The sequence below is a fragment of the Elaeis guineensis genome, chromosome 10, assembly GCF_000442705.2.
Source record: "Elaeis guineensis isolate ETL-2024a chromosome 10, EG11, whole genome shotgun sequence".
Lineage (NCBI taxonomy): Eukaryota > Viridiplantae > Streptophyta > Magnoliopsida > Arecales > Arecaceae > Elaeis > Elaeis guineensis.
The window spans coordinates 14720332-14735827 of record NC_026002.2 but is presented as its reverse complement, the minus strand read 5'-3'; the positions used below and the strand labels follow the sequence as shown (position 1 = coordinate 14735827).

At 37.9% G+C, this 15496-nt stretch overlaps 1 protein-coding gene across 1 annotated transcript; it reads right to left on the bottom strand.

The window, feature by feature from the left end:
* Nucleotides 1-909: 909 nt before the first annotated feature.
* Nucleotides 910-13690, bottom strand: LOC105053072 (polyadenylate-binding protein-interacting protein 7; the record flags this gene model as incomplete). Its single annotated transcript, XM_029266998.2, is given in 6 exon segments — nucleotides 910-1428; nucleotides 3471-3595; nucleotides 5012-5082; nucleotides 5191-5584; nucleotides 7447-8308; nucleotides 13316-13690. Coding segments are annotated over 5 exon segments (1665 nt in total). The 3' UTR covers nucleotides 910-1133.
* Nucleotides 13691-15496: the final 1806 nt, after the last annotated feature.

Below are 15496 nucleotides of genomic sequence, written 5' to 3'. Positions count from 1 at the left end.
TTCTTAATTTTGTTGTGGTCCAATAAACCTATGTTTCACGAATCTAACAAAGGAAAATTTTCATGTCCCAACCGCTAGTTTAGTGGAAAAAGAAAACCAAGTACAAATTATAATCCCTCCCTAGCTTTTCATGTGCAATGAACAAACTCTTGTGGTTTATGGTTTGCAACATATAATTTAATACTAATATGCTCATTGGGTAAAGATGCATATAACTCTTCACAGCCATTGGAAGTCAGCTTGACGTCAACAGTGCTGGGCTCTTAACTAAAGCCATATACAATTCTATAGCCCACTGCTCACTCACAATGGAGTGAGTGCACACAACTTTGGCACAAATTCACCACCGATCAACACCCTCCATTAGTCCATCCTGAGAAGATGCTCCAAAGAAGCTAGTCAGTATCATCGATTTGAGATCAATAGCCATCAACATCATAGTCAGAAACCACGGGAAGCGAGTCAGTATCAACCATTTGAGATCCATAGCCATTGCATCAAATAATCCAAACCCATAACCAAAATTCAATGCCTCATTGACATTCTTCCAATCATAATCAAACGGATCCCACCTGCTAAAGCAGTGAATTCCTATACGTGGCAGCTGTCAATTGTTCCATTCCAATTTTAGAACGCTGCAACCGAAAACCGATAGAAAGCATGACCCAGCCTCCTCCCAACAATATGCTGGATTCTGAATCAATTGAAAAGGAAAGCAGTAACTCACGCACACCTATAAAAGTGGATGACAAGAAACACAAAGACGCTGATTCCAGGGTTTTCTAACTTCACAGTTGGATTTCACAAAAATCAGGTTGTACATGCTTCCGATCAGGAGTAACATCTGGGTTAAGCAAAATATTCTCTATCAAGAGAACATTGAGGCAACAAGAATGACACTTAAAGCGATTGTTGGGAAAGAGAATTTCACTGAAACTAGCCGAGATATTTACAAAATGTAAATTGAATGCACCTCCTGATAATATTACACTGCTCTTTTTGTTGCCAGAGACTCGATCTCTCTCTCTCTTCATTCTACATACACAGATACAAGAATGGTGTCTGTTTTCTTTTCTTGTGTTTTCTTCTTTTTTTTTTTTCTGAGGGTGCCCCTTTTGTATACATTACAGGTGTCAATATATCACAACCCGGAGTAATCCTGGTTGAGGCTGGGTGTAGCGAAGGCCTTCCTCTACAAGGTACTGCTCAATGGCGACTGGCAACCTGGCAGGAGTTCGCGAGCCCTTGGTATGGTGGCCCGTCCCAACACATATCATGACCTGAAGCTGTTGCCCAGCAGATCGTGCAGTGTTCCTCAGGATCCTCAGTTCTTGCTTTAAAATATGAATGGCTTCACTCACATGAAGACCATGCAAGTCAATCAGACAATCTTGAGCTCGGCCCTGGAGCGCAGGAGAAACTGGATTTCTGCAATAACAAAGTGAGACAATGAGACAAGGAACAGGAGTCATCAGAGCATGTTCTACCTTGAGAAAAAGTAATGCCTAAACCAAGCACCTCATCTGCCAACTAATTCAGCAGTCCAGCCGACCCTATTAATGTAATTCTCTTTTGATGCAGTTGAATATGACATGCTCAGCAATTATAAGTTAACCATATTCAGCAGAAATATCCCATGTGAGTTACAACTACAGCGAAACATTAGCGGAAGCTAGATATATAGACTTTACACAAATACATGAACCCAGAACAATTCGCTTGCAAACGGTATGTCAAACATTACTCCGAACATAGGACTAATATTAGAATTTTGACAATCCTTATCTCGGTAATGTCATCATTTTGACTGAAAACAAGAATTTAGGTATCGACATATCAGGTTGGTACTGCCAGTACCATACCACTCCAACCAAGAACCAGTTAATCCCTACATAGGCCAAGACATCTCACTTGTCCTAGTCAAAACCTGTAGGGATTGGCCAGTCCCATGGTGCAACCTGACCAGATTGCCTGGTTTGAGAGAGAGTGAGTGAGAGAGAGAGAGAGAGAGAGAGGGGGGGGGGTGGGAGGGGAAAAGAAAAGTGAGGGTGGGGGCCACGCTCTCTTTTCGCGTGCCTTTAGTCATGGTGTTGGGGTGTGCAGGTAGTAACAAAGAGAGAGAGAGAGAGAGAGAGAGAGAGAGAGAGAGAGGAGAAATGAGGGTAGATCCAGCTTCCTCGATATTGCAAACATTGCGCATCTACTGCATCACCGCTCCCCTTTTTTGCCACTAATTTGGCCAAAAAAATTAAAAAATATATATAGTCATGCCAAAAATTCTCTGTTTCACATGAAATTCAACTATATTTTAGCATGGGCATCAGCCTACAACATACTTTTTTTTCTACATATGTTTATTGATATTTTTAAATTTTATTCAAATCACAGGTGTCATACTAATATCCGCACCATACACACCATAATTGACCCAAAAACTTTAAGGACATTAAACATATCAATATTTATTAAAGCTTCATTTAAGACCAAAAAAGTTAAAACTAATTGAATTTAAAAAAAAAAAAATCATCCGAGTACCATATTGAGAAGCCACATCATCCAGTAGTTGGTATGCGCATCCTCATCCCTATCATTCCGGGATGAAAAAAAGTACAAGGATCTGTACCAGTATTTCAAAGCTTGCTTGAGAAACATAGAGATCACTGCCTTTCAAGAAGGATAATAGCTTAAATGTTAGCCAATATTTCTTCCTCCACTATGCCTCAATTTTCAGTTTATGGGTCTATGACACTATAAAGGATCATCCGTGTGTGTGTGTGTGTGTGTGTGTGTGAGCATATAAACAGGATAGGTTGATGCCATTTTTTTTCCCCCACCCCAAATGAACCAGGCCAGGAGCCCACTAACCAAGCCACCCCCCAACCAGGGCCTTTAATATTTTTCCCACAAAGACCCCTGCCCACAAAAAACGGGGGGAGGCCACCCTAGACCAAGGCCTTTGATATTTCCCACAATGACCCCCACCCGCAAAAAAACAGTGGGATGCCACCCAACACCAGGGCCAATGATATTTGTCACATTAATCTCATTCAGAGAAACGTGAGCTCCAACTAGTTCACTTAATAAGTCCTTATCTGCTTAGAAATCAGTTATGACAATTAACCATAAGCTATGAAAGGTCTTATCCAAAATTTCATTAACCAATAATATAAATTTCATGAAAATTAGAATGCATGTGTAAATTAGCCATAGATGACTAGTTCAAAAAATTCTCTCAGCTCTATAAACCAATGCTTCCCACTATTACAAGCCAAACAACATGAAGAAAAGAAGTCATGTACTATGAGATTAGAAAGCCTAATATGTTACATTTCTTATTGCAAGCTTCTCTTATTATCACTTTTAAATGAAAAGACATACCTAGATTCAATTGTTCATGTAATTTGAAAGAATAAGAATCCACGAGACCTTGCTGGCATACAAGACAAATTAGGAGCCAAAAAATGACCAACCTCTGTTGGAAGATGGCTTCCCTAGCTTTGCCATGAGCCGCTTTCATCTGCATGTTGTACAGCTGCCCCTTTACACCCAGTTCCTTTGCCAGAGCCTTGTTGCCAATCAAATAAGCCTGTCTTGCCTGTTAGGAATCAAATGCGATAGGTAACACTTTGGAAACAGAAGAGCATAGACGTGTGTAATCAAAGAAATTAGGATTTAAAAACTTCAAAAATATTTTTTTAAAAAAAGAGCCAGCCCAGCAAAAATACAACAGGCCTAATGAATAATCAACAAATATAAAACAAAATTCAGCTGCCATGTGGATAAGAAATGCAATTCCATCATAATTAATGACAAAGGAGACAATACAAAAAATCACTATTATCTGCACATTGTAACCAGTGTCAATATCTCAAAACACTCATATGAAGCTGTGACCCCAAAAATCTGATGACAATGATTCACATAGACTCATATGCTTCAGTAAATCAAAATCCACTAGAGTTCAATTGATGTGAACATGATCATAGATTAAAATTACAGAACATAAAGCACATTGTTTCTGACACAATAATGATAACCAATCACCAAAGATATCATGAAGGGCAAGTTGTCAAAACAGTGCGTTCCCTCCATCTTCAGACTGAGTTACCAACACCATTCATTATAACATTTCTGATGCACTTAATGATCATCGTTATTTTAGAAGTGTGTACAAGACCATCAAAGCCACAATTAAATAAATTAGGTTCCACAGAAATATACTTTTCATCTTTTAAATAAAATAAAAGGTGATTCGACAGTTTGTTTTGTAATAAATGAAACATCTCTATCAACACCCATAAACTATCATAAATGGAAGAAAATCCATGCACAAGCAAATATCTACATTTTGATCCATGAGTATTTGTTACCGGTCACCAAGGATCCTTCTTGGCCACTCTTATTCATAAATAATGTGATTTCCTCGGTCATAGAAGCATCTTTTAGTTATTTCTGCCACACCCATCCAGGTCTTTCAAGAGCTCTGAAGCCCTTTTAACCCTTAGCCTAAGTCCAAAACCTTTACTATTCCCCTAGTTTAGTAACAAGAATGGATGATGGCATCTGCTGAATCCTCCTCCTTTTGACCGAACATAACAAGAATGAAAAAATGCTGTCATGTATCAACGAGTATTGCCAATGACCACAGAAAATGCTACTGATATCCACGTTCTGATTTAATTTAATTAAAACTTCAGTGTATTTGGTTGGAGATCAAAATGAAATGAACATCATATTCTAACAATACAGCCGAACCATTTCAAAGGAGCATAATCATTAAATTTGTAATTCTCCCAACATATCTACTAGAAGAAGTGAAAAGGAAGCCACAGAGAACAAATTTAGACAAAAAGAAGGGGATATTATAGCAATGCAGTACATCAATATCCATGTAACAGACCAATACACTCAATTTATTGCTGAAGGTATCAACCGGAATATGGCAACTGATATACATGTATAAGATGAACTTGGACGATCATGCATTCAAATGACACCCATGAGAAGTTACCTGTTCAAAGCATGCATTTCGAAGGCGTGCAAAATCACGAGCTTCTTCCCTTAATTCTGAATACATATTTGCTACCAGAGACAAAAAATACATAATATATAATAAGAAATAGATATCCCAGTTCAAGAAGAGAGGAAACAAGTCTTCATGAATCAAAGATAAAACCCCAAGAGTATTACCTACTGCTTCCCCAGTCTCAAGCCAAACTGGAGTTGCCTGAGCTGCACCAGAATTACGCAATTTATCTCCAAAAGCCAATTTTCTGTTACCACTGTTTTGGCTGGTTAAACGTTGTGAATCTCTACTTGAGCCAACATTGCCATCTGCAGAACCACTTCTATCATACTTCCAATGACCAGAATCCTGGGAGGCAAGTTTTCGGACGGCTGAAGCAAAATCAATATTTCCACTAGATATACTGGGAGATCTATATGAGTTTTGAGATTGTTGAAGCCCTTCTTCACTATACTTTGACTCTGCCAGAGGAAGTGCTGGAAAGTCCAGCATGCTAAGGCTTGGAGCAGATGAAGCCTTTGAGTTCAGGTTCTGACCAAAATCACAATCAACTTCCATCTGCAAGTGAAAGTAGAATATGTTACAAGATAGCCTTGTGTATGGTGAGATCTGAATCCTGATGCAACTATGATTCAGAAATTGTGAATTTACACCTATCTGCAAAGCTTGCGTTGACAAAAGTTTAAGTTTGCACAGAAATAATATTCTCCTTTTTTTATTACACTTACAATGCGATTCGCAAAAATGATAATCACATTAATTATCCTTCTTCTCAAAAAAAAGGGGGGGGAGGGGGGGATAATCACATTAATTATCTCACTCTACTTCTTTAGTCAAAATAATTGAGAAAGAGCACCATAAAGTTTTCTAATATATTTTCAGCAAACTCCATAACAGGAGATCACATATATATGCACAGATACATATAAACGTATGTTTGTGTGTATGCATGCAGGCATGCATGCATGTATGTAAATATATGTATGCTTATCTGTGTATGAGCATTGAATTTTGAAAATATTCTAGAAAAATTCCTTATACCAGTTTTTATTCGCAAAATGCCCATTAGGTTTCCCTGGACTTTCTCTCCATTCCATGAAGGTCATCCATCTTCTGGCCCTTAAAAACTAATGAAAGACAATATCTAGCAGATATGGAAGTATAATCTTATCCCCTGATGATCTTTTCCAATCAGTCTCCCAACCAAGCACGATAATCCTGTATCTCTCTCCTATTCTTTCCCAAATCACAATCACCAACCCTCTTCTGCAAACCCTTCAAACCGGTCTCCTCTCCCTAATTTTTCCCCTAAAACTAAAATTTCTATTGCATTAGTTTTAAATGTCAAATCTGCATCTAATAGTTGAAACATAAATAAACATTCCAGCTATTAGCTTGATATCCAATGACTAACATGCTCATTAATAACTAACATCACATTACTAGATTTCCAGCAAATAAAGAGTACATTAATATCTGAAAAGAAATATAAAATATAGTAAATGGATAATGATTGAATTCATGCAGTATTTATATTATATGTGAATTTCATTAATATTTACAGGCAATGGGCACATGAGATGCACATGAAATGACGCATGGACAGTTGTGATATCCATCTGAACTGATTTCTTTATGAGTGACTATTTCTGCTTGTGATTTACTTCAGATAAGAGAACATCAAGTAGATGGCAAGAGAACATTGGATAGATGGCTTGGATAAGAAAGGAAATGAGAAGAGAGAGAGAGTGAGAGAGAATCCCATGCTGAGTCTGCGCCCCCCCCCCCCCCCCCCCCCCACAACAACAAAAAAAAAAAAGTTGGGTACTTGGGATGCTTCATCAGTAGCGGAGGCTCTCTCTCTCTCAAATGCATTGGGACTCTAAGACATACTCTTCCAATAAAAAAGTCCAGCTATACATAAAAAAAGTCCAATTACAAAGACAAGAGTCCAGCTTCAAAAGCCTCTTCCATTATATTTAGATAGACCTGTATTTCAAACTTAATTGAGCCAGATTCAAGTGAGCTAGGCCAATCTCAAGCTCAACTAGTTTATGTTTCAAGTTCAGATCTTGGGCTCAAGCATAGTTCATTCATTAACCGAGCAAGACCTTATCAAGCCAATTCTGAGATGAACACAAGCTGCTTGTGAATAGCCTGATTAGTTGAATTTGATATAACTGCCCTACCAAAAATTGTCAACCAGCTTTTCAGAATATGTAATTTAGCAAGCTAGAGAGAAAAATCTCTTACTTCTGTGCCCAAGGTTTTTAGCAATGGCAAACTTCAGGAATTCAAAACTTAACATGTAATAGACTTATAAATGGGCTTTTCCCAATATTACAATACTCATGTCTTGTACATTAATCACTAGGAGACTTCAGCTGACCAATATACCAGTATAAATATATAAAACATACCTCAAGTTGAGTGAGTATCTCAATGGTCAAGTTCAAGTCACAGCCATTTGCATAGTACACATCTGCAAGGCTCGCAGCAGCAAAACCTGGAAACTGTGAAACCAAAAAATCCACAGGGTCGATAGCACCATCCTCTAAAACAGCATCTTCTGATGAGTTATTCAGATAGCCATTACTGTAATCCCCATTGTAGTCATGCCCCTCCCTTCCATTCATAAAATGCTGGTTACCATTTATATATGGTTGGTTCCAGTTCTCGCTAGCCAATGCCATGAAAGAAGCTGATGGCTGAGCTTCAGCATAGGCAGACCCAGAATATCCTGTCTTTTCACTCAAGTTGAGATTATCAATACCACAGGCCAATATATCCTGTTGTATACCCAGTAACTGGCTTGATGCTGATGCAGAGAATTGTGAAGTTTCAATACCATCGTGTATGGACAAACCAGCAAGTGACAGTTGTCCAGGGATCTGCAACTCATCTTCTCCCATGACCTTAAAGTCAGGAGTAATATCATCAGGAAGCTGGTGACACCAAAACTGATGTGCCTCATCATCTGAATTATTAGAAATACTGGACTCACAATGATTTAGGACTGCTTTTCCAGAAGGCCCAGGTACATCAATCTTAGTTGCATCTGCACTTTTGCTGTTCCCAAATGTAGATCTAAGTGCTGAAGGAACAAATTCTGCTGCATTGGGATTTAATGCCGTGACTTTGTTCGATATATTCAATCCCTCATCCCAATTATTTGAAAAACCTTTGACAGGCAAACTCATCCTTATTTGAAATATAAATGTATGATTTTACATGCAAACCCTTCTAAAAAAAGAAAACTTCCACTCAGGATTTATCCTAAACCTGCAAATTAAAATTGGCTGTCAGGATGATTCTAACAAGCATAAGAGTAAATTAATCATTTATTACGCAATATTATATTCCTAGCAAACACAATAGTTCAAAAGAAGTCCTAAGTGTTGTACCAGAACTTTTTTTGGAGCTAAACTACCGCATCTTTTGATTGACTATACTGATACATTAAGTCTTGATGTGTACAACACACATGCATATATTTTTATATAACATTTTTCTATGGTGAGATTAAATATCATATTGATCCAGTGACCAGAACATGTAAATAAAAAATGAAGAGAATAAGGAAAGGATGTCCAAAAAATGGGCACAGATAGAAAATGCAAAATCTAAGTTCTTAGCATGTGTTATAACTTCTCGTGATAATTACATCATATAATTTCATGCTGGAAACAAAGGCAAAAGAAATAATGTGATGCAGGGCAAGTTCTCTTTCTTCCTTAGCCCAAAACAAAGTGACAAAGCTCTGCAGATCCAGCTAAACAATCAACTAACAAAACTGGACATCTCAAAAGCAACCACTAATGTATTTATTTAGCAATACCATCACCACCCTCAGCGAACAGAGCCTAGTTATCAAGGAATGGTTAGAGCTGCAACCGATCTCTTAAGAGATGAGACGTGAACTCATTTCCAGACGCTAATAATACAACAGGACAGCCAAAACAAACCCTACAGTCAGCAAATTTGCCCCTATTTTCGTTTACCTTTTATTTAACATGTTTCTTAAGAAAACTTATAATCAAATTGGAATTCATAAGAACTTGTGCACAAAAGAAAATGTACAAATATAACATAAACAGTTATTTTTCTATATAAATTGAAATAGCATAGTATATCTCATAATCCACTGAAAGATATATACTTGTAGAACAGTTACTATCATGAAGAATATCTGGTATCAGATTCAACAACTTATCTTCTTCCTTTTTCTTTTTTTTTTTTTCTGGATCATCCTTTAGAAATTTGTAAAGCTGAAAGATAACAAAATGGCAAGTCTTTCTCTTCCTACAGGAATAAATTAAAATTCTTTTAAATGGTCTGGCTGCTTACAGGCTAACAAAATGACTGAGAGAAATATACAAAATTTAGCATCACATTAATTTAGGATTACTAACAGAAAACCTCTACATGCTTTCTTGTAGACTTTCAGATATCCTTTACTATCACCAATATGCAAGGAATTAAGAAAAAGACATGGAAAAAAGTGAAATTCACTAACAAGTAGCTGAAAAAAAAAAAAAACTGACCAACAGACTTTCTTAGGAGGCATAGGAAGGTTAAAAAAAATTCCTACAAACAAACACATAGAGAGTGAGAGAGATTAATTACAAATAATTGATTAAAAGGAGATCAACATATGCAGCATATATTCTTGAAATTATTGAAAAAATTTATTGCTTATTTTCTATTTTCCTCAGCCAAAAGTTCTCCAAATTATTTTTCACATAGAAATTAATTAACAACAGTTCTTTTGACAAATTTTACATCATAACCTATCCAAGAAAAATTCATGGATCACAAATTGATAATCCTACTTACTCTTGTAGCTAATGGTGTTTATTGTTATTTTTAATTATTTTTTCCTTTCCAACATTTGCTTTTACATGACTAAACATATACGTATATTAATATCCTTCAATTATTATCCATCTTTTTGATCTTTCATAACAAATATTCTTCCCAAACTTTTGTTAAGTCCTCCATATTTTTTCCAAATTCCAAATCTTCACCCCTAGTTAGAGATTTCAATAGTTGCCTCCACCCTCCCACATCCAATTGATGGAGCTGGCTAAGCTGCTAGTCAATCCAAGAAAAATGCTAATTTCGTCCATCAATTGGCCTCTAATAGGAACATTCTTTTTTCAACATGGGTGAAATATTCCTCCTTAAGACGATGGCTAAAATTCTGGGAGTTCATGCTGACCCAGAGAATGACCAAGCATTGGTAGTAGAGTTCAGGATGGCTTATCAGGTAGGTTCCTTTGATTATGGGCTAGCCTTGCCGGACGTCCTTCCTGGTTGTACGGACATTGAAGATCTGGTCCCCGATGGAGAACTAAACTTGGAGCAGTTTTGGCGGATTGTGGAGCATAGCATGCAAGATGAGAAACCAACAAGAACAATGCGCATAAGCAATCGAGCTTGTTACCTTCATATTAGACTTTTCCTCTTCCCAAATGACAGGTTTACCCTTTCTCAGAATAATTTGCAGCTGTTCTTTTATCGTTCAAGACACAGGACGTGTCAACTTATTCAACTGATCTTGGCATTTCTCAATCGAGGTTGAGTTCTATTGCTCACTTCTCTATCGAGGGTTGAGTTCTATTCCAATGGGCAATCCTTTGTAAGGTTCTCCCATATAGTTGGGACCTAGCTTGAAGAACATTTTTCTTCTCCATGGCATCCTTGATCCTTTTGCACCATATCAAACGGTTTGTGATCAGGAGTTCTGCATTACTTCTTCAATCTATTGTTTGAAGATGATGTTATTGATACCTTGGATCATGTGATGAAGAACTGCCGGTTTCCCTTGATTTTGAGTGCATTCAGATTGATGTCAATTTGTTTGTCATTTACACACCTCAAAATCGTTGCTACAGGGCATCAATGATTTTGATAGGAAGATTATGGATCCATCTTATACTTCTTGTGTGGAGCTCTGTAATTCCCAAGGCTTGGTGAAGATTGTCAATGCCTTCAAGAAGCATTAAGCCATCGGGAACATCACATAGTTAGCTAGCCTTTTCCAATTTGGAGAGTGGTGACCACAAGGCAGAGGAGGCTTATATGAAGTCATAGCCCAAGCATATGATGAAAAGACTATCCCTTAGATGATTTGCTAGTCGAATTATCCTACTTGGCACCAACCGAGTCATCATATGGTAAATATTCTCTCTTGCATCCTCAGAAGAAAAGAAGAAGACATTGCATAACCTTTTATTATTCCTAGGTCAGGTTACCTCTCAATAAAGTTAGCTCAATGTTACTTTGTCAATCCAAATGTTGCTTTGTTAACCAAATGCTTATAACTTTGTTGGAAAAAAAAATATGATCAGTTTGATGATATGGCTCCTATCTCTCTCTACATTTTTCTTTGAGCATCTAAATGACAAAAGTTGGCCATCCAAAGTAAAAATGGCAGGGTTCTATCGCCCATATCTCTCTCCGTTGTTTTGGTTGTTCAAATGATAGATAACAATGATATGAACCCATGAACATCAGACTTTTACCATTAGAAAGTGGTGGCGGCTCATCTACCCCCAATGATGACACCTTGATGCACAAATAGATCATTACAACATGTAGCATCTCATGTAGCAGCTCATTTCCCTTCATGTATTTGGGTGACAACACTTTCTCTTTTGACATTACAATTGTTTAAGACCATAAAATCCTTCCTTTGACCTAGGCACTTACTTGAATGCCTCTTGCTCTGTCCCAGGTGCTCACCTAGAAGTCGTCTCAGTAAAGTAGCTTGCCTGAGGACTACTGAGGCACTCAAGGGTCTCCTCACCTTGCCTGAGCACCTAGGTGAGCAGCCAAAGTGCCTTTGACAATACTTAGTTAATAAACAAAACCAGCACAAGGATTGCCATACCGTACCAAACTGGGCAGTATGGAGCATACGGTCCTGTAGTAGTTCGGCACCAGTATGCAATATGGGAGGCATACGGACACTCGGTATGCTGACACAGCCCCGTATCAACATAGTAACAAGTTAGCACTGATATGGGGCCCAGAGTTCAAAACAACGAACCTTGAACCAACATCTTTCTTAGATTCACACATAGCCCAACTTGCTCCACCAGTTGGGCATGGGGACGACAGAGGCTACGATGGAAATCCCTAACCCAATTAGGGACCCAATTAGGGAAACCAAAGTGATTTTTGCCGGGTATTTTTGGTGAACTTGAAAGCAAGGGGGACCACAGCGCTAGACAACTTCGCAGCAACACCACCCTCAAAATAAACCTTTAGAGAGTAACCTAGAAAAGTGGAATTGAAACAGCTGGGACGAGCAGAGAGCATCTTCAAAAAGGATGCAGTCCAAACGAAGGAAGAGTCTCGAAAGGAAGTCATTTCATAGGTGATCACTGAAAAGGGGGTCTGTGTGCTATGCAGAGGCCTCTGAGTGATCAGATGGAGTCCCGTTCAAACTCAGAAAAGGATGAGGTCGATCCCAGTTGATCTCGAGAAGAAGATAAAGACAGCACGAGCATCCACCCCTAAGAACATGGACCGGAATGTTATGCCTTCAGACAGCAACCTATCATTGTCTGAATTACCGAAAATAAAACCACCTTTAGGATGCTTCAACAGCAAGGTTTGGTTGTTCGAAGTCAACACCGCCACAAGATTTCACCATCCAAAGTGGAGAAAAAAACTAAAAGGGAAGAGGAGAACAAGAAAACTCAGGCAAACTTCAGGATAAGAACATCTCATAAACTCCTATAATTGGATCCCACAGTGCCCTTTAACTCATCATTCTTAGGAACTCTCAGGCAAACATCAGGAAAAGCAACATGGTCATAAACCAGACAAAGAAGAAACAACTCAAAAGCAGATTTTTTTTCTTTCTAAGAAGAGGGAGGAAGTTCCCCCACCCAGCCACCCAGGTCCTTCAGTACCCCAGCCCGATGGCTTTTTAGCAACTACACTAGCTGGCACCCAATAATTAATTTTTTTTTTTAAAAAGGGCATAAAATTACAGAATCTTTAGAGTCACAAAGCATAAAACCCTAGAATCAGGGACTTTACCCCAACCCAGCATCAAATATAACCTCCTGGAAACCCTCGCAAGTACACAACAGAACACTTAAAATCCAGTACGGCACGACCCAAAAGAACAGCAACGGGAGGACAAGCCCAATAATACAGCATCAGCTATAGAAGCACGAACTATAACCCACAAAAATCGAAAAGAAAACGAACCCCAGCACGCAAACAAGAAGCGCGATCTGAAGCGAGAGAGAGGAAGCAATTCCTTGGTACCTTTCCGTAGATCGATAAGAAGGTAGACGGATGGACATCGACCCATAGGTAAAACGAGCAAGACGAAAGAGGAAAGCGAGGGAGAGAGAGGACGGGGGAAGGGCCGCCGCCGCCACCGCCGGTGCTGCTTCTCTTCTTCTACTGGAAGATCTTCGGATTTGAATCTTTGGGCAGCGATTTTCCTCAAAAGAATCTTTGGGCAGCGATTTCTGCGAGGGTTTTAAAGGGAGCTCCGAAACCCTAGTTTTTTTCCCCTCCGCCTCGGATCTAGAGGACCTGCGCCACACAAAAGGAGAGAATCGCCGGAGAAACCCCAGCCTCGCTCGCCACCTCTCGATTAGATTTGCCTCTCCGCCTCTCTCTCTCTTTCGCGATGAGTTGACCTCGTAGCCTCAAAGGTAACTCTTTATTTTTTTTTTCCAGGCCGTGTGACGGAAATGTCCTTTTAACTATCAAAAATGGCGATTAAGTCCTGAACCAAATGATGGACGCACTCGCGGTAAGCTTACCCCACCCAAAATTTCGTGTTGCTGGCACCGGCACTGGCGATCAGAGCCGTCTAACCGAGAAGGTCAAGAAAAGGTTGGATCATTCTCAGAACCAGCGAGATAAAAAGTTCAAAATTAATTTGATGCAATCAAAAATCGATCAAACTTGGTCTCTCTCTCAAACCCGTTATATAAGTAATAGACTGCCTAAATTGGCTCGGGTCATTATATAAATTATAGACCGATTAGATTGAGGCTTTAATGAATTTAATCGTTATTATTTGAATCATGTTAATTTAGGTTTGAACTAAGCTTGAATCAAAACTTCAATTCAAGGTTTAATTAAGTCTACGTTGGCCTCAAATTTATTTTGATTTAATTTAAGATTATCAAACTAATCAGTTAAGTTCATGTTCGACTCAATTCAATGCAAGCTTGCATTGTACTCGATTTGATTTTGATTTGATTTAGGATGATCAGACTAATGAATTAATATGTGATCAACTTAAATTAAAATTAAACTTGAATTGAGTAACAAAAAAAAGATAAATAAATAAATAAATAAACATGATCTCTGAGATCAAGCTGGAAATTAATCTCAAACCAAAATTGATCAAGCTAGGCCTAGCTATACCCTTACATGCAATACAGGTGACTAAGAGCTAGGATAGCTACAATGTTGTTGAGTCTATCCAATGGATTAAGTAAGAATGGAGATGGAGATAATTTTCTATTTGTTAAAATCTTATATATGTGATGCGCACAATTCAAAAATAAAAATGGTAGGAAAAAGATTAAGGGATGAGGAAGCAATAAATATTTTGTTTTGTGCAGGGGTGGGAAGGCGCATAAAATTCAGCTTTCTCTTGCATGCATAAGAGAGAGTTTAATAAAATATACTTCATATTAACTCTATATAAAAGTAGATAATGATTTTAAAATTAATAGTAGATTATCTAAATTTAAAAACGGACTATCGCACATAATCTATAGCAGAAAGCATCCTAAAACCAAAACTTATATATTATGTGGTCTCTACGTACCAAGTTGATATAAAAACAAATGATATCATGTATTGGTGTAGTAAAATATGTAGTATTATTTGGGTTTGAGTACCACCTACCATGTATAAGGTCCACGAGATGATTTTTGTATCTTGAGAGAAAGTTGCCCTGCAACCCAATGCCTTGTAGGGGCAAATCTTTCTCTAAAGATGTCTTAAGATGCATCTTGATTCATAAGCTTTCTCCTCTATTTATTACTATTCTTGCCAGCTATTTTTCTCCCATTCATCTGGTATTTCCCATATATTGATGGGTTGATTGCTTTAATTACAATAATATATCAAAATCTTTATTTCTTTTCTCTTGCGGACTCATTTGGTTGACGAAAAGTGGAGGGGGAAAGAGGTATTTTCTAGAAAGTGAAGAAAGGGCCTCTTGTTTGTTTGAAGTTTTAAGAAGAGAAAGAATGAAAAAAGTACTTTTTATGGGAAGTCATTTTTTACATTTCATGAAAAGTGAAAATCTATGGAGGAGGTGGATTTTGGCACTTTCTACGACATGAAAAGTGGTAGTATTTTTTTTCCTAAAATATTCTTTTAAGATTGATAACTAAAATTAGTAAAATATCGATGGATGGTTGAAGTACTGAATAGTAATATAATATTATATTAATATTATCTTAATATTTA